The sequence below is a fragment of the Petromyzon marinus genome, chromosome 18 (assembly GCF_048934315.1).
Source record: "Petromyzon marinus isolate PM22_M1 ecotype Great Lakes invasive population chromosome 18, UKy_Petmar_22M1.pri1.0, whole genome shotgun sequence".
NCBI classification, from domain to species: domain Eukaryota; kingdom Metazoa; phylum Chordata; class Hyperoartia; order Petromyzontiformes; family Petromyzontidae; genus Petromyzon; species Petromyzon marinus.
The window spans coordinates 6,752,316-6,778,231 of NC_133684.1; the positions used below are offsets into that span (position 1 = coordinate 6,752,316).

At 52.3% G+C, this 25,916-nt stretch overlaps 1 protein-coding gene across 6 annotated transcripts in view; it reads right to left on the reverse strand.

The window, feature by feature from the left end:
• MYCBP2 (MYC binding protein 2) overlaps nucleotides 1-25,916 on the reverse strand; it is a 134,682-nt gene that overhangs the window by 51,765 nt on the left and 57,001 nt on the right. For all 6 annotated transcript variants that reach the window (XM_032956671.2, XM_032956673.2, XM_032956670.2 and 3 more), the window contains 29 exons: nucleotides 25,716-25,830; nucleotides 24,467-24,671; nucleotides 23,609-23,762; nucleotides 23,008-23,180; nucleotides 22,644-22,769; nucleotides 22,032-22,159; nucleotides 21,429-21,520; nucleotides 20,591-20,725; nucleotides 20,238-20,321; nucleotides 19,675-19,771; nucleotides 19,131-19,323; nucleotides 17,678-18,012; nucleotides 16,666-17,271; nucleotides 16,266-16,472; nucleotides 13,805-13,936; nucleotides 13,078-13,256; nucleotides 11,998-12,143; nucleotides 11,260-11,360; nucleotides 10,787-11,023; nucleotides 9,971-10,319; nucleotides 9,066-9,184; nucleotides 8,617-8,707; nucleotides 7,994-8,049; nucleotides 7,446-7,618; nucleotides 5,546-5,690; nucleotides 4,239-4,526; nucleotides 3,070-3,125; nucleotides 1,932-2,047; nucleotides 704-804 (listed from right to left, as the gene is read on the reverse strand). In XM_032956671.2, coding sequence (XP_032812562.2) covers nucleotides 704-804; nucleotides 1,932-2,047; nucleotides 3,070-3,125; nucleotides 4,239-4,526; nucleotides 5,546-5,690; nucleotides 7,446-7,618; nucleotides 7,994-8,049; nucleotides 8,617-8,707; nucleotides 9,066-9,184; nucleotides 9,971-10,319; nucleotides 10,787-11,023; nucleotides 11,260-11,360; nucleotides 11,998-12,143; nucleotides 13,078-13,256; nucleotides 13,805-13,936; nucleotides 16,266-16,472; nucleotides 16,666-17,271; nucleotides 17,678-18,012; nucleotides 19,131-19,323; nucleotides 19,675-19,771; nucleotides 20,238-20,321; nucleotides 20,591-20,725; nucleotides 21,429-21,520; nucleotides 22,032-22,159; nucleotides 22,644-22,769; nucleotides 23,008-23,180; nucleotides 23,609-23,762; nucleotides 24,467-24,671; nucleotides 25,716-25,830 — 4,939 coding nt within the window. The remainder of the gene's footprint in view (nucleotides 1-703; nucleotides 805-1,931; nucleotides 2,048-3,069; nucleotides 3,126-4,238; nucleotides 4,527-5,545; nucleotides 5,691-7,445; nucleotides 7,619-7,993; nucleotides 8,050-8,616; nucleotides 8,708-9,065; nucleotides 9,185-9,970; nucleotides 10,320-10,786; nucleotides 11,024-11,259; nucleotides 11,361-11,997; nucleotides 12,144-13,077; nucleotides 13,257-13,804; nucleotides 13,937-16,265; nucleotides 16,473-16,665; nucleotides 17,272-17,677; nucleotides 18,013-19,130; nucleotides 19,324-19,674; nucleotides 19,772-20,237; nucleotides 20,322-20,590; nucleotides 20,726-21,428; nucleotides 21,521-22,031; nucleotides 22,160-22,643; nucleotides 22,770-23,007; nucleotides 23,181-23,608; nucleotides 23,763-24,466; nucleotides 24,672-25,715; nucleotides 25,831-25,916) is intronic.

Below are 25,916 nucleotides of genomic sequence, written 5' to 3' on the forward strand. Positions count from 1 at the left end.
CCCTACCCCCGCACTGTCTTCACACACGCAGTCTCTCTCTCTCTCTGCACTGTCCTTACATAGGCAATAATTCTCTCTTTTAGACATGGGTCCTCATTTATCACCATACCAGTCATAAGCATAGTCATCACCAATACAATGTTCACCATCGACAAAACAACCACAGTCAGAAGCCACGTAAATATTAATAATATCAACTGGTAAAGCGCGTAGTATTTGCTCACCCAAGACGAGAAAGAACGACTCAACAAGGGCAAGGAGCCACAGCGCAGCAGCCAGGCGTTGAGCCGGTGCTGCCAACATTTACCCAAGCTGTGCGGTTTTCTAAATATGAAGATGTTTCTGGCCAATTAATAAGTACTTATACTTCAACAGAGCAACTCGAGAAAACCCACACGTGCAAAGGGGGCAGAGCAACACTATCTCATACAGAAGGGAGAGATGACACGAGTGTGTCCATTCAGCTTTACTGCCTTCTCCTGGCGAGCCAGGGTACGGTTCCTCGACACCCATGGGAAGGGAGTTTCGCAACGCCTGCGTGCGGTGATCCACCAACCCTCGCTGCCGCCTCCACAGCACTAGATCACAAGCAGTCACGTGCGTAGCCACCACCGCCCTCCCGGCTGAACATTGCGATTGTCGACCGTATGCCACCGCGAGCGTCACGAGTAGCGGCTGCGTTGCCCTGTGGCGCGGTGTTCACCTTGCTGGGCTGGTGCTCTGGTTTGGGTCGGGGCTGCTGCGAGGCGTGGGGTGGCATCATCCCTTTGGGTGGCTCCTTCACCTCCACCTCCAGCCCAGCATCTTGGCAGCGGAAGCGACGCAGGCACGCACACGTGAGTACAAGCATGCAAAGATCCCCCCCCCGTGTCACCTGCACAGTTGCTGAGGCAAGTGCTGTTGGCAGAAAGTACCCATGAAAGGCCAGCACGACGCACGAGAGGGGGGGTTGTAGTCGACGCAGCCGGCACCTCGCCCCTGCAGTCTTTGTCTCCCAGTGTTAATGTTTACACGTACCGCACCAGGTACTCATTTATGGCTCAGTCGACTTAGCAGAGGCCCAGGACAGGTTCAAATATTCACCAATGATATGTTACCTGTGGGTTGGAATTGAACGCAGGCTGCCAGGCCCGTAGCGCAGTACGCTACTACACTACCGCTCCCCACGTTAACCACTCCCTACATACGCATGCACACAAACTCGCCCACGCACGCATACACACGTACATGTGGGTGCTCATTCACTTTCAGAGACACGTGTATGCACGCGTGTCTGCTGATGAACAAAAGCGCCCTTGTACACACATACGTACACGTGTGCACGTAGACACACGCAGGCATTCGTACACTCGCATATACACAATTTGGTTGCTCGTTTTGGGCCTTTGGGCCTGTGCTCAGAAACTGTTTAGAAAACACACGTACACACAAAGATCCCCCATCTAGCCTTTAGCACCGTGGGGGCCAAGTACTGTTAACGAGCTGCTATGAAGGCTAGCACGGCACACGAGGGGGTGGGTGGCCAGCACCACGCCCGGCCGCCTTTGTCTCCCCGGTGGCGATGTTTAAACCTTGCACCAGGTACTCATTTGAGGCGTGCACACAAGATATGTATATACACACACCCTTTTATCAAAACAAATGCTTTACTGACAATCACTTGCTGTTAGTGGCTTATACCAGCAAAGTGATGCAGTAGTTTATTCACTGTGCTACGAGCCCGGTGACCCAGGTTTGATTCCTGATCACGTCTAACGCCAGCGGTGGATGATATCTGAACCGATCCTGGTGCCCGCCCTCCTCCTGTATGACCGACACATCACAGGAATTCCTTCTGAATCACCGGTGGATTGATAAAGGGATGTAAATTATCTTTGTTTTCTTACACTCACAAGTGAACAAACTTCACCATTCCCAGCGGAAACGTTTACCGGTCTCGGTGCCGTCGATGGTGACGTGGATGCGGTAAGCGCCGACGGCACCCGGGGTCCAGTTGGCGCTGTACGTGCCATCGTTGTTGACGCGCACCAGCATGTTCTCGCTCGGCCTGCCCGTAAAAATCAGAGGCGTCACCACAACACGATTCCCGAGCGGATTTTTACAGCCTTCTGAATGTGACTGCATACAGGGAGAGTGAACGTATTTATTTTATAGGGGGCAGTCGTAAATAAGCGAAGGAAAACAACATCCCCGCAGCCTATAAAACCTTGTTCATTACCCACGTAAACAAATAAAATCAATAAACTGGGTACAATATGGTGGTCACCCATCTGTACATTATACAAACTAAACACTGCTTAGCTGGATATCAGAAAGTGCCCTTATTGGACATCTGTGAAAAAGAGCTTCATAGCTCATCGGATTCCTCCAGTCTAAATACAGATCCTGATTCTGATAGCTTCAAAGACCTGACAAGATCATAATCATTTTGGATGATTTGGTTACAAAGCCATGGAACAGTAATGGCAAGAAACCATGGCCTTGGCACCGAATATCACAAAAATGTCACGGTGTTTGTTAGTCATGCGAAGGTTTTACAGTACATGAGAATGTGTATTTATATAGCGTCTAAATGTGACGTCAAGATGTTGTACAGAAACAGCGGTACAAGTTTATTTTACAGTACATGAGAATGTGTATTTATATAGCGTCTAAATGTGACGTCAAGATGTTGTACAGAAACAGCGGTACAAGTTTATCTTATAGAGAGAGATGCGGTGGTCACGCATGGGTAGAGGAGAATAAAAAGATCTTCAGCTTGGACCCCAGCTATCCATGCTATCAGGGAGATGACAGCACAGACAGCTGAGTTCCTAACTATGGAGGGCAGCAGAAGAGAATGTGACAGCCGAATATACATGCCCCAAAATTGCCCCAGTGCATGATGGAGCCAAGGCTGGTGGCATATCTGCTCAACCATTGATGCTATCATCATCACCATCATCCTCATCACCACCGACATAATGACTGACATCACGAGCAAACTCTTATCATAGTCGTTGCCTCGTTTCGTACTTTATCAACGTACAATTATCGCGTGGTGGCGGTTGTGCATTAAAGCTAGGCTACCGTTTTGGGGTCGGCGAGGCGAGGCGGAGCTCCTCAAACGAGTACTTCTCGTACACCTGGGAAACAACACAAACACGGAGACGATCGCCAAAGACCGCTGTTAGGAAGCCACTGGGAGTTTGTTGCCCCCCCCCCGCACCTCCAGATTAGCGCGCCTGGCTACATACGGCGCAAAATAAGTTCAAAATACATACAGCGACTGTCCCATTGTTTACGACTGAGGATGGAGATCGAACCAGTGACCTCTGGATTGCAATATCCAGTGTCCTATCCCCTGAAACAACAGCAGCAGCCCCTATCCTGACCCTAACCCATATTCGGCAGTGGCGTGGCCTAGCGGTAGCATGCTTGCCACTTGTTGCAGAGGTTCGCAGTTCCAAACTGGCAGGTCGCCGGTACGCATTCATCGTAATAATACCACGCGCCGTCTGATTAACAGTGGATGTTAAAGATCCCTTGAAATCGTTCCAAATGAACAGGTCATTGTGTGCTGGCGCCACGGTCCAAATTTAGCAACATTTGAAAAATTACCTGCATTTCACTCAATTCGGATTACACATACCAATCATCCCCCTTACTGTAAAACTACTGCAGACGATGCAGTACCCAATATATGAAACTACTGGGAGTCCACGAGTCGATCTTCAGAAAAGGGACATTTTTTATTCCATCAAACACACCCGTACTTGTAGGAAGCTTCGCACCATAACCCCCCCCACCACACCCCCATCCTCCCGTCAAGCACCCCATTTTATCCTCTTCTCCCTGTTCCTTCTCAAACCTTTTAGGTTCTCTCAGTTCTCCTCCCGGTCCTCTTTGTTCTTCTCAAAACACCTACAACCATCCCTCATTTCACGATTCAATTTTCCCCGCTCTATATCCTTGTTTTATCTTCATATCTCTAAACCAATCCGGGTTGCTCTAACAGCTGTCCCACGACAGCTGAATTATATTTAAATAATTAAGGTAGCCTTTCGGCGACCGTTACCACTCTATTATTCATTAGTATCCTAATATTACACAATTAGTATGGCCAATATATAATAACTCGGCCGATACAACAAAAAACATTAATTTGGGTTTAACTCATGTTTAGAAGCAACGCTGGTGAACTGCGTTCGGATATTTCGCATATGGCTCATTGGTCTCCAGCGAGCACCACCGCTCACCTTCATCATGGTGATGGCAGTGTAGCAGGTGTCGCGCACCAGCGTGGGCTCGTAGAGGGTGTCCAACTTAGGCGGGGGAAGCCCCCCGAATGTGAGGTCGCCGATCGGCGCTACCGCCGCCCCGTGCTGGTGGTGGGGCGTGCCGTGCGGCGCGGGGCTGCCCGGGATGTGGTGCGGCTTGCGGCCGGCGCCGTCCATGGAGCTTTCCCGGGACGATGACGTGCTCACGCCGCCGCTTCCACCGCTGCCCCCTTTCTTCTGGCTCAGCGGAACGGCCTTCACCTCCACCTGTGAGCGAGACCGTTGTGTTTTTAAACGGGTCACCGTGAAGCTGGGGAGGATGATGGGCGGAAGGAAGGTTAGGAGGGGGGCATCGCCACGAGTAGTGCCCACTGTGATGTCAAAGTCCGGGAGTTCCTGCTGCTCAAATAAGTGTTGAGGAGTTCATGCGCATCCTGCTGTTTACAGCCCTGCAGAGAAAGTGGGGGAAACTACACATTCCAATAGCAGGGGCAAGTTAATCCATAAGACAACCACTGTTGGAAGGATGATACGATTACTAAACTCCCAACAAGGATGAGAATTCGTTAAATTCTGACTTCGAGCCTCTTGCAGTGGCTTTTTGGAATGCTAGTCCAGTATGCTAAACGTTACATCATGGCAGCAACCCTTATCCTTACCAAAGCTCTATTGTTATTCCTATCCCTGATTTCAACCATAATCCTAATCCTACCCCTAAACCCTATTACTACCCTAACTCTATAATTATCCCAAACCCATGCAATCCATAACCCCATTACTATCCCCTAACTCTATCGATAACCCTACCTCTAACCCAATCTATAACACCACTCACAACTCTAATTCTATCCCGAGGGGTCTTTGTTTTGTATGTGTGCATGGAAAAAGCGGGGGCCTTGTTTTTGTTGTATATATTTTGAACTGTTTTCACACCATACGTAGGCAACCGTGCTAATCGGAGGTGCGGGGATGGACAACAAACTAAACACAAAGAGCAGTTCTAAAGAAATTAGTTTTCATTACAGATTTAAAAGTGCATAGCTCCAGTGGCTTCCTAATATCAGAAGGAAGGACATTACAGACGGCCACAGAAGCGCATGTGAAAGTGCACGATGCGGTGACCATCTTTGTTCCATGGCCAGCCAAAAGCTGCTGCGACAATGAGCGGAGTTCTCGTGATGGTTTATGCTCCTGGACGAGATCAGCAAGGTATTGTGGTTCAATCGTGGCAAGTACTGTGTGTGTAATAAGTGCGTGCGTGCGAGCGAGCGAAGCAAGGGTGGCACCTTGAGGTTGGGCCCGTGCACCAGCTCGCCGTACTGGTCTCGCGTCTGCACCGTGATAACGGTGGGCCAGCCGCACCGCACCTCGTCCTTCTTGAGCTGCACGCTCGTGTTGTGTGGGTCCACGTATGAATCCGGCTGCAGCCACCTGCGCCACGGGCACAGACGCAGCAGGGACATGCACACACAAACACACGTAAATGCACGCACGTAGCCCTGTTGGGGGCAAGTGTTGTTAACGAGCAAGGCGCACGTGGGGAGGTGCTGTGGCAAGGATCACCCTTTGCCAGATTTGTTTGTGCACCCCCCACCTCACACCTTCGTCTCCCCAGTGCTGTTGTGGTACAGACCGCACCAGGCACTCACTGGGTCACCCTGGTTCTCATATAACTCTGTCGTGGTACCACCGCACCAGGCACTCACCGAGTCACCTTGGTTGTCATAAAACTCGGCACTGATGTTAGCTGCGACTGGGAATCACGGAGTTCATAGTACTGTGCGCAAACCACCGCGCTGCTGTTCTACGAGATACATATAGACAAACGTTGACATAAACAGGCACATAAATGCACATATGGATATACACATTACACAAAGACACATACTCACGTGCATATATTTGTGCAGACGCAAAGAGAGACACACAGATGCAGACAAGACAACGATCCCCCGATAGCCTAAACAGAGTTTTTGGGGAAAGTGCTGTTCGGGAGCAACTATGAAGGATGGCACAGCACACGAGGGGGTGGGTGGCCAACACCATGCCCACATGCCTTTGTCTCCCCAGTGGCAATGTTTATACACTGCACCAGGTACTCATTTGAGACTGAATCGACCTAGGGGAGGCCCAGAACCGGTTCAGATAATCGTCACTGGTGTTGGCCAAGAGTGGGAATCGAACTCGGGTCGCCGAGTTCATAGCGCAGGGAAACACACAACAAAGACAGACATACAGAGATAGAACAAACACATACACAGAGACACACATAGCCATACACAGAGAGAACACACAAGACGCATATAAACACACGCATATGGGAGCAAAAATACAGCACACAAAAAGAGAGATGTGGATAAATACACATTACAACACAAACATATATTTCTTCTTTAGAGATCAGATCATATGCCACAGACATCCGATCATTGCAATTCATTTTATTGTACACACATTGTTAAATCGTGGCAGCATGGTGAATTTTAATGACAGATTGACAGACAGGCAAAGGAGAATGTGAATTGATGATAAGGGCACGAGCTCGATGTCATGACTGACAGAGCGAGGTAGCGGACTGATTATTGAACGCACAAGGGTTCAATGGACGGGTGAACAGATGAGAGCGATCGATGAATGAAGAGAACAGACAGAACGACATGCAGGCATACATCTTTGGATGGGCAAATTATGGATTTTTTTTCACTCAGCATTTTGTATTACAGATGAGATTCTATTCGAGGTGGAATGCTACACTACAGGGTAGAGAATGAGATTATATAATGGTAAAGTTGAGAATTGAGACACATCACAGAGACAAATACTCAATCACAGGCGTAAAGGGAAGAGGGTGAACAAATGGATGAAGGGACGGATGGAATGGTGGAAGTGTTGAGAGATAGATAGATAGACGGACAAATACAGAAATGGACAAATAACGAAATTGACAGATGGATAGAAAGACGGATAGATTGATTGAAAGAGAGATGAGGAGAGAGAATGAAAGATGCATGGAAGCACGTATGGAAAGTGGGATAGATGGATTCATGAAAGGAGAGACAGATGGACGAATGAAATATACAAATAGAAAGAAGGTTAAGACGGATGGACAAAAGGACGGACACGGATTAACAGATGGAGTGATGGACGCACCAACAGACTGCCGGCTCAGCGAGGGTGGGGTCTGACCTGGCGAGCCGCCCGCCGCTGCTGGAGGAGGTGCAGGCGATAAAGTCCTCGAGAAAGGCGCGCTCATTGCACTGCGTGCTCAGCGGCAGCGTCCCCTCCAGCGCCTCCAGGATGGAGGGCGGGTGCGACAGCGCCAGCCCCTTGCCCAACAGCCCCGAGTGCGCCTTGTACACCTGCCGAGGGCGGAACGCGTCACGCGCGCGCTCACCACTGGCAAACCGCCGCTGCCGCACGTCACGATTGCAATTTGCTGACCTGCCCCTATCGGACATCTGGATTCCTCCAGGATAAATAAAGATTCTGATTCACACTGAGCTGAAAGCAAGACACAACCTGAGGTGGCCGGGTGAATCTGAGGTCAAAGCGCTGATCCGGCACCGCTGACCACCGTGTGTTTCACAGCGTGGTTAACCACCGTACGTGTCATGTTGGGTTCTCATCTCTGGCACGAAGTATGTTAATTAAAACTGTGTACGGATGTAACAGTGCTTAAGGACATGGCAGTCTGGTGCGGTGGGATGAGTGACCGGTCCCCCCCTCGTCCTGACCTGCAGGGCCGAGTCCTCGACGAACTCTATATCTTCCTCCAGGTCCACGCCGTTGGCTGGAAGAGAGGTTGGGAAGCCGAAGGCGCACGTGGCACACGAGTCAGCACTACCAGCGCTCTTTCTAGAGACCTGGGAATCATGGTGCCGAACTACGGCATCGCGTTGAGATGTAATCCTGAACAGCAAGCATGTAGAGATTCGCTGCTCGGTGACTTTAAGAACTGTGACGAATCAGGAATACATTTTTTATAATCACTTATACCGTGTTGATTATACTCCACCTTTCTGGCCTCTGTATTGTGAAGAAGGGCCAGAAAGGTCACCTATTGTAAATATTTTTTAAAGCGAAATTGACAAATGTGTCGAGTCTTTGTTCATTTATTTCCTGTCTTGCTTGCACAGTTTTGTTCGCTCTGTGAGCCTAATTGTTACATTATCACACGATTTGCACATACAATTTGCATCGGCCGAAACCAATCGGCATGCGCCACGCATTCCCCTGGCTGTACAAGGGGGAAGTAACGTTTGCCAAATATTGCTTTATCTCTTTGGCAGAGAGAAAAAAATCTAAAATCCTCTCCGCCACCGTCAGGGCTGCGGCAGGGACGGTGCAGCGAGCTCACCGGATGGAGGAAGGGTCAGATCTTTCTTCATGAGCGACGCGGCACACATGCTGCCCAGGAAAGCCAGCTCCTTCTCCAGCTGCACCACGCCCTGAGAAACACGTATGACACGGGGCAGCATGCGCACACTGCTGATGAACACTGCTGATAAACGTCAAATATTTGGAAGCCACTGGAGCTATGCACTTTTAAATCCAGACTGAAAATTAATTTCTATACAACCGCTCTTTGTGTTTAGTTTGTTGTCCTTCCCCCGCACCTTTGATTAAAGCGGCTGGCTACGTAAGGTGCGAAAGACGTTCAACATACATCCATACGTATAAATTAATCTCCAATATAGTTGTTCTTCACAGGTCATACGAAAGAAGATAGACGACGATTTCAACCCCTGACTTATAAAGGCTTCTTGGGAAATAGGTGCACAACCCCATAGGCACACACGGCCTCACCTCGTCACTGCTGGGATTGAACTCGTATCCGATGATGGCGCACTTGAATCCGAAGCACACGGCCTTCTCATCCTTCACGTAATCGGACGCAGTCTCCAGTGAAAACACAATCTCGTTGCCTGCGGTAATGAGGGGGTAGGGGGGCAGCTTAATATGGTGGGGGTATGGATGGGGGGCTTAACAAGGACAGAGTTTAGTTATGGGGGTAGTTTAATTAGAAAGCCTTAAGAGGGAACATTCGCCAGTTTGAGACGTCGTATTGACTGTTAAGGCAAGTAAACAAAATCTGAGCATATTTGTCAATGACTCTGGCTTCATAAAACTGCCCCACTGCTCTCCTCAACAACACTGCCCTCATTTATGTGCTATGAATAATTACCACTGTCCAAAACGTCAGTTATTTTATACATTATTTTCCTTGAGACAGTGTTAATGCCTAATGCGTTGCATTTGATTGTTACCTGTGCGCCACTGCCAACGCAGCAGCAGCAGCATCACTAAATAATTTGTTAAGACACGTTGCTAGAAGGGATGGCCACTGGTGGAAACTAATGACGGGAGGAGTGGAGAAGAAATCACGATGAAGACGGAGCGATTCAATCAGTTCGTGCGTGGGGGTCGGATGGATTGATTGTTGCATCGCGAGACTGCAGGTGATGGCGACTGTTTGGGGAGCCCTTCATCGTAGATCGTGACACATCATGATAATAAGATGACGAGGTGCAAGATGACCATTTAGCAAGTGATCATTACAATGCTGGCACACAATGGTCAACCCTCAGCAACAATCATATGAAATTCACTGATTATGACCATTCATCAAATCACGACGCCTATGAATTATTGCCTGACGATGGTTCTGACGATGGTTCTGACAATGATTCTGACGATGGTTCTGCACTCACCGGGAAGCACCAGCGCCAGCGTTGGCCATCCCGAAGGCCCCGAGAACTTCTTCAGCTCCAGCCACGACAGCGCAGGCTCCCCCGGCTGGGCCCCTGCCACCGGGGGTTTCGCACCGACCGGGCCACAGACCGCACCACCCGGCTCGTCGGCCGGCACGAGGGACAGTGGCGCTTGGCCCGCGACGGCTGCTGGCGCCGGCGGCGGTGTCGGCGACGGCTGGGGCGGTTGCGGGGCGGGTGCCGGGTGGCGGTACGGGATGTGGATGCGGAGCACGTCTTCCGGCTGGGCGGTGCCACACTGGGGGTCGAACTCCACCGTGAGCCAGCGCACGCACTCCGGGAACGACACCTGGCGGTCGGACAAAACGGGGCCGGGTCAGAAAACGGCAAGGGGCGGCCAGCAGCGAAATTAGCTCACGAGCAGCCGGGATCCGTTTTGTTTGAAACAGATTAATCGATCATAGTCACTTTGTGATGCTACGTCGTCAGTAGCGGGCCATATAGGATAATCCATTGCTGGACTGTACCAGAGGTGTATCTAGGAATTTCCCAGGGATGGAGGTGGTCACAATTTTTTCTTCAAAACTGCTCATAAATGACTTAATTGTTGATCCCTCTGGTCATCGTCTCTTTCCCCAAAGCTCCTATCATAACATTGCTCAATTCAAGTAACGTGTTAACTCTCATCTATAAAATCTTTCATCGCGCTGTTCGTTGCTGGCCGCCTGGCATGTCAAGGCCTACGGGCCTCTTGCACTCAGCAACTGTGTTAAAATGCAACCAAAACTAATCGACAGGGAACAAGACCACACTTGCCTTGTACTGGCTAACTGTTGCGGGGCGGTACGGGTGCTCGCTCTCCACTGTGGCGTAGTGGTTGGAGGTGGTGGTGGCGGCCGTGCCGCCGGCCTCCGAGGGCCCGCCGCCCCCCACACCGCAGCAGCAGTTTTCCGTGGACTGGTTTGGGTTGAAGGCTGGTGGAGCGAACTTCTGGTTCAGCTTGGCCACCAGAGGCAGCAGCGTCTGCACGAGGTTGAACACCTCCACGGACGCCTGCGTGCGGTCGCGATGAGGAGGGGGGTGAAACGCCCACCCGTTACGGCACGGGAGCGGCAACGTCGCACAGCGGCGTTGGCAGGAATCTCGGCTGTTTGGCGCGAGCGGATTCTGTTCTTGTGAAATGTGGGATGAGCAGTGTGAGGTGGATGGGAACGATGGTGTGCGCGAGGCGTGTGTGTGCGTGTCGTGTATTTGCGTGTGTGTTGGGAGTGCTTTGTCCAGCCGCTCACCCTGGGGTCGATGGCGGCCACGGGGCTGATCTGAGCCAGCACGAGCGGCATGAGCATAGAGAAGAGACTGGAGGAGCTCACGAGCTCTGGCACCTCCTCGCCTGGCTCACGCCCCAAACGTACACACATATGCACACACGCACACACACAGAAACACACGCACCAAAACATACATACACACGTACACGAAAACAAGCACGCACGCACCATCGCCAGACGGGAAGAATAGTCATCAGTAAACATGTTAATGTTGCAATGATAACAAAGCTCTCATTAAAAGATAACATAACCCACAAAGCAATTGTCATGTAGGCATGTAGCTATCGGTGGAGTGGTGGCGCAGTGCTCTGCGCATCGGCCATTGCTACTGCTGTTATGATGGTTGCTATATTCATTATTGCTGCTGTTGTTGTGATATTTGTTGTTATTGTTACCATTATGATTGCTATTGCTGATGCTGTGATTGCTGCTCCTGGTGGTGCTACTGCTATTGCTGCTGCTGCTCCTGGTGGTGCTGCTGCTTCTATTGCTGATCCTAGTGGTGGTGCTGTGATTGCTGCTGCGACTGCTGCTTCTGGTGGTGCTGCTACTGCTGTGATTGCTGCTACTGCTGTGATTGCTGCTGCTGCTCCCAGTGGTGCTGCTATTGCTGCTGCTATTGCTGGTCCTGATGGTGCTGCTATTGCTGCTGCTGCAATTGCTGGTCCTGGTGATGCTGCTGCTGCTGCTGCCGCGTACCTTCGAGCGTGAGCGCCACATCCAGTAGCTCGGCGGCGGCGCGGACGACAGAAGCGACGACGGAGAGGATGCGCGCGCGGTTCTGGTCCTCCTCAGAGGCGCGCCCGCATGTCTGGTCTCCGCACCCCTCTGTGTCGCCCTCGCTCCTATCGCCGGCGCCGCACAGAGAAAAAGATCCCCCCCGTATAGCTTTAACAGACTGTTGGGGCAAGTGCTGTTAGCGAGTAGTGCTTATCAAGGCTGGCACGGCAAACGAGTGGGTGGGTGGCCAGCACCACGCCCAATTGCTTTTATGTCCCGAGTGGCGATGTTTACACACCGCACAAGGTACTTATTTGAGGCGGAGTCACCCTCGGGGAGCCCCAGGACCGGTTCATATAACCATCACTGATGTTGGCCTTGAGCGGGTTTGTAGCGCAGTGCGCTAACCACTACCCTACCGCTCCCCCCACAAAGACACCGACACACACACGGGAGTACATCGCTATTGCGAAACTATTGCGATGTGACTATCCTGGTCTCCCGAGATCTCACCTGGTGAAACAAAATAAATCTGAAAAGCATCAAGAGGCATCCTCGGTGATCAAGCGAGCATCCCTACTGCCCCTGGGCCACGTGCAATAACTTTAAAGTCATTCATTTGACCAAGTAGTTTGATTTGCCTGTGCTATCTCTCCAGCTTGTAGGCAGAATAGCAATGTATGTTGACATCTATTTGTGGCACTTTGAGTGTTACGACTTTTTTTTTTGAGGGGGTGGAGGTGGAGAACTTTCCACCTCCACAAGGAAAGGACACCAGAGTCAGGGAATCGAAGTCAGGCACACTTCTTGCCGCGAGGCACGTGTGCTGCCACCGCATCGCGCACATTCGGATGCACGTCTGCGGCCGTCTGGAACGCTCTTTCCTTCTGATATTACAAAGCCACTGGAGCTCGGCACTTTTAAATCAATATTGAAAACTAATTTCTTTAAAACTGCTTTTTTTAGTTTGATGTCCTTCCCCAGCACCTCTGATAAGCACGGTTGGCTACGTACGGTGGGAAAGAAGTTCAACGTACATACATACACCGCGCCACCTACCTGTAGTAGAGGATCTGTGGGATCTGCCCGCGGTTCTGGTTGGTGCCGTTGCTGCTGAGCGAGCACGCGGAGAAGGTGAAGGTGACGCCGTCAGGGCACTGCACCACGCTTGTGCCGCCATCCCCATTCGCCGTGCGGCTCCCGTAGTTGCGCAGGCGCACGGCGTACTTGACGCCCTCCTGCGCAAACGTCATGGGCGTGGCGTCAGAACACCGGTGCCCGAGCTGGCCATTGGGACGGCGAAGACCTCCGTGTGAACACCAAGACGTCATCGTGGCCAAGGCCGTCGATGACACCACCCGCACCTCATCGCCGAAGCGTTCTACTCTCCGCCAGATCCCGCAGCAGCTGCGCTGTAGACACGTGACCTCCAAGATCTGCCCTGCCAGTATCCCACCATCTGGACTTAAATGTTCCCCTTGGTCGCCAGATTCATAGAGGCCACTCCAATAGCTGTCTCGGTAACAGGTCCTAACCTATTGTGCACACGTGTCCCACCCAGAGGAACCGTTTTTGCCTTATCACAGCGTGGGTGAGTGGGGAGGAAACGAGTGGGTGGATGAATAATTAGGAGATGGGTGGATGGGTGGGGAAGAGACGGGTGGGTGGCTGGGTAGGGAGTAGATGGATGGGTTGGGTGGGTTTCTGGGTAGGTGGGGAGTAGATGGGTGGGTGTGTAGAGGAGGATGGGTGGGTGTGCAAGCTCTAGCTCCGGTGTTGGCGCCACCTTGATGGCCGTGGGCTTGTCGAGGCGGATCTCGGCGATGTCCCCCGGGCTTTCCTCCGTGCTGTACGTGCCCTTCACTAGCTCCAGCGACGTCCAGCGATGCGAGTGCGCCGAGTCCCCGGCCCTTTCGCTCTGTCACCAAAACACCAGCACCGCCAACACCGTCAGCAGGTGTGTTTACGTGTGACAGTTTCTACGAAATATCCACCACCTTCAGCACATCTGAATTCTGCCACGTTAGTAACATTCTGACCCGCCCCTACTGGACATCTGTGAAAAAGAGCTTGATAGCTCATCGGAATCCTCCAGTAGAAATATTCATATTCTTATTCTGATATCTGGTCTACAGAATATATTCAGAGCATCTAATGCACAACCATTGCCTTAGGTGAATAAAGTATGAAGGAATAGCAAAAAGAGGAATAATAAATGGTTATCGAGGAGAGTGCCACTGAGTCTCAAGACTCTTTGTACAGTGAGGGAAAAAAGTATTTGATCCCCTGCTGATTTTGTACGTTTGCCCACTGACAAAGAAATTATCAGTTTATAATTTTAATGGTAGGTTAATTTGAACAGTGAGGGACAGAAGAACAAAAAAATCCAGAAAAACGCATGTCAAAAATTGATTTGCATTTTAATGAGGGAAATGTTTCTTGCCGTTGGTTTTCACACCTGATGATGACCGTTTGTGTTATGGTCGAAACGTCGTGAGAAATTGATTGTTTATATATATATTTTATTATTTTATTGTTTCCCTTCAACGTGACTTAACCGAAAGAGCTAAGAATAAGTATTTGACCCCTCTGCAAAACATGACTTAGTACTTGGTGGCAAAACCCTTGTTGGCAATCACAGAGGTCAGACGTTTCTTCTAGTTGGCCACCAGGTTTGCACACATCTCAGGAGGGATTTTGTCCCACTCCTCTTTGCAGATCTTCTCCAAGTCATTAAGAATTCGAGGCTGACGTTTGGCAACTCGAACCTTCAGCTCCTTCCACAGATCTTCTATGGGATTAAGGTCTGGAGACTGGCTAGGCCACTCCAGGCTGAGGGAAGGAGGTTATCACCCAAGATTTGACGGTACATGGCCCCATCCATCGTCCCTTTGATGCGGTGAAGTTGTCCTGTGTCCCCTTAGCAGAAAAACACCCCCAAAGCATAATGTTTCCACCTCCACGTTTGACGGTAGGGATGGTGTTCTTGGGGTCATAGGCAGCATTCCTCCTCCTCCAAACACGGCGAGTTGAGTTGATGCCAAAGAGCTCCATTTTGGTCTCATCTGACCACAATACTTTCACCCAGTTGTCCTCTGAATGATTCAGATGTTCATTGGCAAACTTCAGACGGGCATGTATATGTGCTTTCTTGAGCAGGGGGACCTTGCGGGCGCTGCAGGATTTCAGTCCTTCACGGCGTAGTGTGTTACCAATTGTTTTCTTGGTCACTATGGTCCCAGCTGCCTTGAGATCATTGACAGTATCCTCCCGTGTAGTTCTGGGCTGATTCCTCACCGTTCTCATGATCACTGCAACTCCACGAGGTGAGATCTTGCATGGAGCCCCATGCCGAGGGAGATTGACAGTTCTTTTGTGTTTCTTCCATTTGCGAATAATCGCACCAACTGTTGTCACCTTCTCACCAAGCTGCTTGGCAATGGTCTTATAGCCCATTCCAGCCTTGTGTAGGTCGGCAATCTTATCTCTGAGATCCTTGGAGAGCTCTTTGGTCTTGGCCATGGTGGAGAGTTTAGAATCTGAGTGATTGATTACTTCTGTGGACAGGTGTCTTTTATACAGGTAACAAGCTGAGATTAGGAGCACTCCCTTTAAGAGTGTGCTCCTAATCTCAGTTCGTGTGCCCCTAATCTCAGCGAGTTACCTGTATGAAAGACACCTGGGAGCCAGAAATCTTTCTGATTGAGAGTGGGTCAAATACTTATTTCCCTCATTAAAATGCAAATCAATTTATAACATTTTTGACATGCGTTTTTCTGGATTTTGTTGCTATTATTCTGCCTCTCACTGTTCAAATAAACCTATTAAAATTATAGACTGATATTTCTTCGTCAGTGGCCAAACGTACAAAATCATCAGGCGATCAAATAATTTTTCCCTCAATGTAGGTTGACTAGTTTGGTTTGGGATTGGGCAAGTCGAATGTCTGGTTGGTTAATGTAGTTATGGCTTGGGAAAGGATTATGGTGAGGTTGACTGATGTGGTTATGATTTATGGCAAGACTATGGTCTGGTTGACTCATATGGGTTATGGCTACGATGTTGTTGACATGTGCGGTTGGCTTAGGGTTTGGTTGCCTTGTGTGGTAATAATTTGCAGTGCAACATCAGTGCGTTAGGCCGGCTGGTCAGATTATATAGTTGGCACGTGATATTTTTGCCGTCGTCACCCCGGAACCGATCGCCGTGGGGGGCCACGCGCGGCACCGAAGCACCGGCCAACTCACGTCGTCGACGAGCATCTCCAGCTCATACTCGTGGACGCCGCCGCCGCCGTACACACAGAAGCCGCACGCCACGACGCCGGGCCGGTCCACGCTAAAGCACACCGCGTCCGGCGATCCGTTCCCCGTGTTCCAGCTGCGGCCCTGGCTCGTGCGGGCAAAGCGGCTCGGGGAGGCGCGAGCCGCGTGCATCGCGCTGGGGCCCTCGCCCTGCACGCCGCACACAGGGGGCACGGGATATGGGCACACTGACGTACGGGACGTGGGTCGTGCAACATCGGTATACACTACAAAGCATATGGGAACATGGCACATGGCTACGTCGTGAAACTGCTGTCAAACCCCGCATCGGAGCCGGCTGAGCGCCGGACACGGCCATCATGAACCCACGTAGCCGACGCACCTCCGAGCCGAGGGCGGCGGCGGTGAGCTCGCTGACGAGGCTGGCGAGCAGGCCGCAGGCGTGTGACACCAGCAGCGGAGAGTGGTGCTGGGCGCCGCCACCACCACCGAGCGGGCCGGGCAGCGCACGGGGCGGCGGGGACGGCTTCTCTGACCTCGTGACCCCAGCGCCGACCCTCACGAGCCGCTCGCGCACAGGCGACGTGACGATCTGCAGCATGTGCTCGAGCACGTCGGCGAAGCTGGGCCGCTCACACGCCACGCCCTCCTCCACCTGCGCCAGCTTCTCCATGTGAGCCACCAGCACGGGAAAGCGGTGGCCGGCCGCCAGCTCGTTCTCCGTGCCCGTGCCCGCGCCGCCGCTGCTGGCCGCCAACACCTGCTGGTTGTTCTGCTGCTGGTGCTGGAGGTTGTGGTGGTGGTGGTTGCTGTGTTGCTGTTGCTGGTGCTGGTTGTTGTGCTGCTGCTGCAGCTGCTGCTGGCGCGGACGCTGGGATTCCCGCTGGTAGGCGACAGGCAGGATGGAGCCCAGGCGCACCGTCGCGTGGCACAGCGCTGACATTATGGCGGCGAGCAGGCGCCCGCGCCGCGGCACGGACGGGGACCCCTGTGGGTGGAGAGGGGTGGAGTGATTGGTCGGAGACACGGAAAGGAAAAGATGTAGAGACAGAGAGAATATCAGGGAGATGGAGAGACAAAAGGAGAATGTCACACGTTGGATATGATGAGGTATGTGGGAGGAAAATTGGCATATGTTAAAGAAAGAGACAAAACACAAAACCTGTCCTGAACTACGAGCTCAAAAAATAATAAAAAGATCACAGCTTTTTGGTCGTACGCAGCTCATCATTCATACCAGTAACTTGTGATAACAAAAATGCCTTCAGTGCAGTGATTGTCAGATATGGCCCAGCAACATTTCTTCAGAATGCAAACCGCTATTATAACTATTGTAATAATACCAAACGACGAGAGAAGGCACTCCAACGCGCACTCCCCCTCTGTATCCGCACCTTGTCCACGGACGTGAGCAGGTCGCAGAGGCAGGCCCACTGCAGCGCCGGCGTTGGGTAGAAGGCGTGGAAGCATGCCGTGAATGTGCTGTGGCACTCCTGCAGCACTGCCTCCAGCAGGCCCTCCGGCCCGTCCGACCGCTCGGGCCTGGCCGGCCTTCCCGGCGCCACCACCGCCGTGTCGCCAGAGCCGGCAGGGCGGCCCCGCTCGTCCCGCCGCGGCCTGATGGCGCGGGCCTGCGTCTCGTCGCCCAGGATCTTTTGCAGCAAGCACCTGGTGTTGCCCACGCACTCGGCGAGCTTGGAGGTCTCCTCCAGCGCCGGTTTGACGCCGTCTGGGAGGCGCGCACCACCACCAAAACCAGCCGGCACTCGGGTGAGGTTAATTTTGACGTTCGCTGTAAATTACGCTTTTACTCCTCTGTGCGTGTGTGTGCTGCACTGTTTCATAATGACTGCCCATCCTTAGTTTACCATTGATGAGGCTTCCATCAATGTTTTAGACGTTTCATAAATGAATGAGACTTTCAAATCACAGTAAATTGCCTCCCTTAGGTAGGCTCATCCGTAAATGAGTAGCTCGTATGTATGTAAACAACATTCGCACCGAGGAGACACAAAGGTGGCTGGGTGTGGTCTTGACAACCCACCCTCTCGTGTGCCATGCCGGCCTTCATAGACGCTCGCTAACGAAAATTGCCCCAACAGTCTGTTACAGGCTACACAGGGGGATCTTTGTCTGTGTCAATACACTGTGGACAGCGAAATAAATTTCCGGCCACGGCTAAAATCAGCAACGAGCGATATATGAAGCGGTCTTTGGGCCCCAACTTCACCAACACACGCAGGTGATATGTTGTGTGCAGTGTGGGGTGGGCGTGATTTTTTGCGCGTGATGCGAGAGGCACAAATATACGCTTCCTAGCTGCCCTTTCATTTCGCAATTGTAGCAGTAGGCCTCGTTATTACAGAGCCTCGCGAGATGCGGGTAAATAACCAACCGTAGTGGATAAACAACAGCACTGATGTGTGAATATCACTGCGCAACATGATTTCTAAAGGCCATATGAACCACTAACACATACATACGTGTTTATTGGCTTGCCAAGGCTGCAATAATCTGCCTGACATCATTATTGTATATGCAGTATTAAACAGCTTTTGAAAGGCCAAACGTAGACTGCTTAAAAGTTAAGTTAAAAAGGTCGATTATTTGCGACTCACATCATGCGTGAATGTCAACTCTGAATTTGTCTGTTGGCTGCGCTTACTGGGAGAGCGGTGGTGCAGTGATTAGAGTGCCGCTTGTACACGTGCTTTTGTACAAATGTGTGCGTCCACCTATGCGGGTTTCTACACACACGTCAGTTTGTACACGTGCACATGCGTCCACGGCGCACGTCCACCAATGTGGGGCATGTACACGCGTGGCGCGTACAGCCGCGCTACCCACCCACGCTGGGGTAGATCTCGCACACAAACACGCGCAGCAGCCGGAGGCACGCGGACGCCAGGAAGACCAGGCGCTCCAGGTCAAGCAGCGTGGCCGTCCTCGTGAAGCCTGTGAAGGCGCCCAGCTCCTGCAGCCCGGCCGTCAGCGTGCTCCAGCTCCACTGCAGCACGCGCAGAAGCGCCTCGAAGCATTCCTGGGCGCAGCGACAAGTCAGGAGGTGGTGGTGAAGGTGCGGACCCAGCTGCTGCTTGCTGTGTTGAAGGGCTCTCCACCAGAGGGAGCTCCGGGAGGCTCGGAGCACAGAGAACTGCCGCACCGCTGCTCTACGATTTACAGATAAAATAAAACTCAAAAAATATATAATTGGCAACGTTTTGGGCAATGGACTGTCATAGTACACAGATAACCCAAAGATACAGAGCGGATAATAAGCACGGGGCTTGATGAGAGTTACACATATTTGGTTAGATTATTATACGTGGCACGACCAGAAAATCACGTGATGCGAACCTCAAGGGTGGCGTGCACGGGCACCGGTACGTACGGGTGAGACGGTGCGCGAGAAGGAGCGCCGCAGGATGTGTACCGGTTCCAAGCTCTGGGGCTTGCCCTTCCCCGAGCTGTTGTCGTGCGATGGGAGTCTGGACATAAGACACGCAGACACACGTATACACAGAGATCCCCCATACAGCAAGCGCTGTTAAGCGAGCACTTATGAAGGCCAAGAAAGGTGCACGGGGAAGTGGTGTGAAAAGCACCACGCCTGGCACGCTGATGTTTGCACACTGCACCAGGCACTTACTGAAGGCTGTGTTGACCTTAAGGGAGACAGGGGAAAAGTCTTTGCAACCACTTTAACATAAGCCGTGTCCAGGAATTTAAGTAACACACGTCACGGCTCGGAATCCAACCCAGATCATCGGGGTCAGAGCACAGCGTGTTAACCACAGCACCCCCACGTTCAAATTGTATCCATTTTTAATCACAATCTCTCAATGACACACACACACACAAAGCTGCCTTTCAGAGTACATGTACTGTTGGGGCAAGTGCTGTTATAGCAAGCACCTATAACAGCCCCAAATGTCATTTCCTCGTGCCACACACCTGTACAGCAGCTGAGGAATTTGCCCAGCATTCACATCTGTTCCGTTGTTGGACTTTTTCGAGCCCTTGAACTGAAACACGACCCTGCAAAGAGATGTGGCGAAGTGAAAATTATCGCGACAATGTCATTTGTTTACGCAGCAAAGCCTCTCTTTCCTTCCAGGACTCTCTTGCAAGGCGCTCGCTGCATTTGGGATGTCTCGGCCGTGGGCATGTGGGAGCGAACCGCAGGACTGGAAAAATCCCACCACACGTAAGCTGGACAGACAAGAGGCTCGTGGCAGTGTTTCCCCAGCGTTTGCTCTCGCGGTGGTAGTGCCGCCTGGCGCCGCCGGCGAGCGCGAGGCACCCACCCGTCGTCCGTGGTGATGGTCGGCTGGCCGTGCGAGCCGCAGTCGCTGCTGGGACCGGAGACACGAGCCCACGCCACGTACCACCAGCCGGCCTGCAGCAGCACCGGCTCTTCGAACATCATCGCGTACTTCTCTCTGTGGGTACACACGGCAAACCTTAAACAGCATAGGGGAGTTTGCCAGTCATGTTTAGCTGTTCATGGCAAAGTTAGTAAGTCGGTCAATGGCTCTTGAAGTGGCCTGCTGTCCTTCATTTAATTTGTATATTTTTTTTATTTTTCCCCAAATGTTAGTCTAATTGTGCTTCCGGCGTCACGTCATGAGACCAAGTATCAATTCGGATCTCTCGCAGAGATGCACATCACCCTGTGTTTGATAATGACCCGCGGAAGCAGATACCACAGAGCTATCTCCCGAGATACCTGCAAATAATCTCTGGCCCACACAAAGGAGAGGGCAGAAATTTCCCACTTGCCTTGTGATGGAGAGTAATCATTGTAGCATGACAGTCAAACCGATATTATTTAATTCTCAGAGCTGGAATTTAGCCAAATTCAGTGCAGAGCTAAAATTAATACGATGGTGTTTTTTTTTGTGTGTGCAGAGCATCGGTGACCTGGCTTACATTTTCACCACTGGTTAAAAACCACCAACACACACGTCCCCCAGCGCTCGCATGGGCAGCTCATCAGATATCATTCTAGTTTGCTGACGAATACTCGTAAAACCGAATCGTCACACTTGAAAGTGAACAATCCAGGGAGAGAGAGGAGGGAACGGGTGGTGGTTGGCGGTGGTGGCACCAGTGCGAGGGATCCCATTTCCTCCCCGCCAGTACCGTGCGGCGCAATCGTAGCCCAGGACGTCGGTCTCGGCCAGCAGGTCCCCATCCGTCTCGTGCTCTCCGCCCTCCGGGCCCAGCTCGAACATCTGCAGTGGACCCATCCACGTGCACGCACACAAATAGGTTTCAAGTTTCGAGTTCTTTTGTTGACCAAGCTGAGAACTTGCTATAATATGTCCTACTGGACACCTGTGAAAAAGAGCTTCATAGCTCATCGGATTCTCCAGGATAAATAAAGATTCTGATTCTGCATCCGATACGTGGAACCAGTGACAAAGAAATGTGGAACCAAAAGTGCAGGATCCCAGCCTTTGCTGTTACTCCATTATTAGTCTTGACCACCGGCCAAGCATTCCTTTCAGCGACGGGTTTAACCCAAGCCCACTTACTTTTCTTAACGGTCAATATGACGGCCCTAACTTGCACATGTACTCTGATGCAGGCGATCCTCTCTCTGTCTCTCAACGTAAACGGACGCAACACAATACCACAGACATTAACCGACAATCAATCTCACTATCGGCCACGGTCAAGCCCTTAAGTCGACGGTACAATCGGCCATGAGCGGCGGCCCCGCACGTGTGGGCGACTCCTCACCTTGATCTTGGCGGTGTACTCCCCGCGGCCGCCGAAGAGACCGAACCCGCCGAGCAGGATGTCGGTATCAGCCGCGAAACGGATAGCTTCCAACGAGTGAGCCGAGTAGCCCCAGCCTCCTCCGTGGCCTGCACGCCGACACGAGCACGAGATTCGGGAGGTTCGCAGAGCCGCGCATAGCCGACGCACAACTCTCACTTGGCCTGCGAGCCCTGCCGCCTTCTGGACTGCAGTGCCTACCAACCCAACCGCCTCCCATCCCCAACTGCCTCTGAACCCACCCTCTACCCACCAACCGCACCGCCTACTAAACCACATGGTCTTTCGGCCCCCTAGAAGCCGTCATTCTCATCAGCTTATAAAAACAACCACCACCCATCCCTACCAAACCCTCTGCCCACCAAACCACATTTCCTTCTGACCCCAAACCCTCGGAAGCACACTGCCTAGAAACCTCTCTGCCTAGTTGACTGGTTATAAACTCAATCACCTCCTGTCCGCACAGCCTACCAAACCACACAATCCTATGGCCCCCATAGCCTCCCATAACCATCTCTTGCTCACCCTCACCAGGGTAGCACAAACTGGTAGTCTGTCCGGAGAGTGACTTACTCTCGAAGCGGTTGACCACGTTGTAGTCGTCCTTGGTGTAGAGTTTGGCGACGGCGGGCGTTTCCTCCTCGGCGCTGGAAATGCCGAGCTTCAGGTCCTGCATGGCGGTCAGCGTGTCCAGGCAGCCTGTATGCCGGCACACGCAGTCCATTAAAACCGTACACCGAGACCCACCTAGCCACTAACTAACCCACCATCTCACCCATCCACCCACTGACACACCCATCCAGTAGTAACCTACCATCCTATTAAACCCACCCACCCACCCACCGAAACACCCACAAACATATAATCTCATCTACCCACCAAATTACCCACCCACCCATTAACCCATCCACCCTACCTCCCTCTTTCCGGTGCTCACCGAGGACATGCAGGGCGGCGTGCGATCGCGTGGTAGAGGCATGTGATCCCACGGGCAGTGCCAGCTCCGGCGCCAGCACGCTGTAACGCCGCTGAAGCTCCGGCAGCGCCGATAGCCGGGCGTCGGCGGCCACGGCGTTGTAGCAGAACACCTCGCCCGAGCCCGGCGTGAACCTGCCCCCCCCGCGGCACAGCGACACGGTGAGACAGGGATACCTGGGCACAGCGACGTTTTCCAAAATGCATTTGTCTTCCAAAGTGTTTCATTAGCAGTATGGAAGCCGTCAAGGCAAAACGCATTGACGTATTTGCAAACGGTACTTTTGCTCTGTTTTGCCTCTCCTAGTTGCAAACAACCCCTTGATCAATTTCGCTGGCTTAAAATGGGGTAAGTCCATAATAGTAACAGAACTTTATGCTACAGGTTCATTCGCATCGCATCATCTTTGCAACATCAAAGTGACCCCCCCCCCCCCCCACCCCCTCCCGTACGGACGAATTGACGAACAGAGCTAACGCGTAAACATTTTCAACCACAGTCGGAAAAAGCATTCAAAAACATCCGGCGGCAGGGCAGGCAACAAGACCGGCGTGTGGCCGACCTCCAGAGGACGTCGTAGACGGGGTCGAGACACACGGCCGAGCCGAGCAGCTCCTCCTGCTCCACGTCGTTGTAGGTGCGGCAGCTGCCGTCCGCCTTGTTGATGAGCAGGCACTTGAAGGGCGCGGGGACTCCGGCCTCAGAGGGCAGGAGGCCTAGCGCGCGGGCGGAAAACGGCAGCAGCAGTGCACGCGCTCGCCATCGTTACCGCCGTCAGCAGGCACGATTCAACTCCGCTGCCGACCGGAGGTCTTGCAATATCTCCGCCACCGTCGTCGTCTCGCGCCGTGCCGCGGGCCGACGTCCGCCTAAACTCGACGGTGGACGTCCTCTAGGGAGTACTCCCTCCTCCGGCTGCCACTCCGTCATTAGTCTCGACCACACGCCCTACGCGAGTCTATGGGCTTCTTCTAGAGGGCTTACGCGAGTTTATGGGCAGCGCCGTTGCTATCCCCGCACCTTCGATTAGCACGGTTGCCTACGTACGGTGCGAAAGAAGTTCAACATGCAAACATCCACTATGCAGGAGGTGCAAATGCACTGCGGCCCATGCGCCAGAGGAAGGGGGGCCGCACACTCGTCTAATACAGGGAGAACAATTTACAGGGCGGGTAGGGAGGGGAGCCATGTTTCATTCCATGCACGACAGCTCATGTCAGCCTAAACAAAAAGCATGCCAACACAATTGGACCATGCCAACACAATTGGACCACGGCCCACTGCCTTAAAAGGCAACTGCGAGAGGTGGCGCATTGGTTTGACGCATTGCGTCACGAACCCGGAGACCCAAGTTAGATTCCCGGCAGTTGGACAGCCAAAGCCCTTGATGTGAGCAAACCCGTGCGACTGCTGAACGCACCAATGATGTTCCTGCTGGCGAAGATCTCGGACTTGGCGAGGACGTGAGCGTTGATGAGCGCCTCGTCGATCCGCATGAACGTCTGGTCTCCGCTGGCGCCGATCCACGCCGCCTTGCGCCCGAACCTGGCGCCGACGTTGGGGATGGCGGCCGGGGTGGCGTTCCACATGGCCACCTCGAGGATGGGGCGGCCCAGCTGCCCCTTCTGACGACAGCAACGGGGGCGGAGGAAGGGCGCCACGGTGCGTAACGGGCGTTGGGGGCGGAATGCAACGTACAAACGAGATAGCTATTATTGTTGCTTATTATTGTTGTTGTTGTTGTGCTCGTTTGAGCAGGAAAGCCTCGCCGAGTCTAGAGAACCTTATTTTTCAGGGGGGGTACCTGTCGAGTTTTCGCAGTGGGCGGGCGATGCTGCTATGTGCAATCCCAAATCTAGGAATTTTCATGTACATTTTTCAGCGCTGGGATGTAATACCAGTTACATTGCATTTTTTTTTTAGCTTATGGAGGTAAAAGGAGAACAGGGGAAGCCGATGCAGAACCAGAGGAGAAAAACCTCGGGCATCAAACCCCTGCCACCCTCCTCGTTTGAAAATTACTGGCCAGTTAGCAAATTGGGTATACAGTAAAACCTTGGATTGTGAGTAACTTGGTCTGCGAGTGTTTTGCAAGACGAGCAAAATTTTTACATAAATATTAATTTGACAAACGAGCGAGGTCTTGCAATACGAGTAGTACGTATACACTTTGTCTGCCGAGCGTCACATGATCACAACTGATATACGGGTGCTTTGATATACGAGTGCTTTGATATACGAGTGCTTTGGATTACAAACACGTTTCTGTAACGAATCATGCTCGCAATCCAAGGTTTTACTGTAGGAACAGCCACATCGCTCCAACGTGTGAAACCACTGCAGATTGTAATTATCTGTGAAACACAGCAACTTCCTCCGTGAGAGCCTTGCGCTATATAAGTAACGGCACCAACACCGAACTTCCTCATCATTTGCTTTGTTTCTCGCTCGGAAACCAGTTTCCCGCACCTCCGATTAGCACGGTTGACTACGTACGGTGCGAAAGAAGTTCAACATACAGTACATACCTACAAGTTTATTTTGTCGAACTAGGTGAGAAGCTCAAATAGATGGTGGGGGGGGGGAGGTGGATCACCTCATTTGCAAGAGCGACCCGGCTCACCAAAAATTGACGAGAACTCAAGGACACGCGAACACGCGCCGCTCACCGAGAAACTGCCGAAGGTGTGCACCGAGCCGTCGGCAAGCAGGGCCGCCGAGTGGTTCCCACCGGCCACCACCTGCACGCTGCGCTCCGGCAGCGGCACCAGCGTCGGGCAGAACCTGCACGTGCGCGCATTGTTGGGGCAAAGTGCCGTCAGCGAGCGCCGATAAAAGGACTGCACGGCACACGATGGCGTGACGCGTCG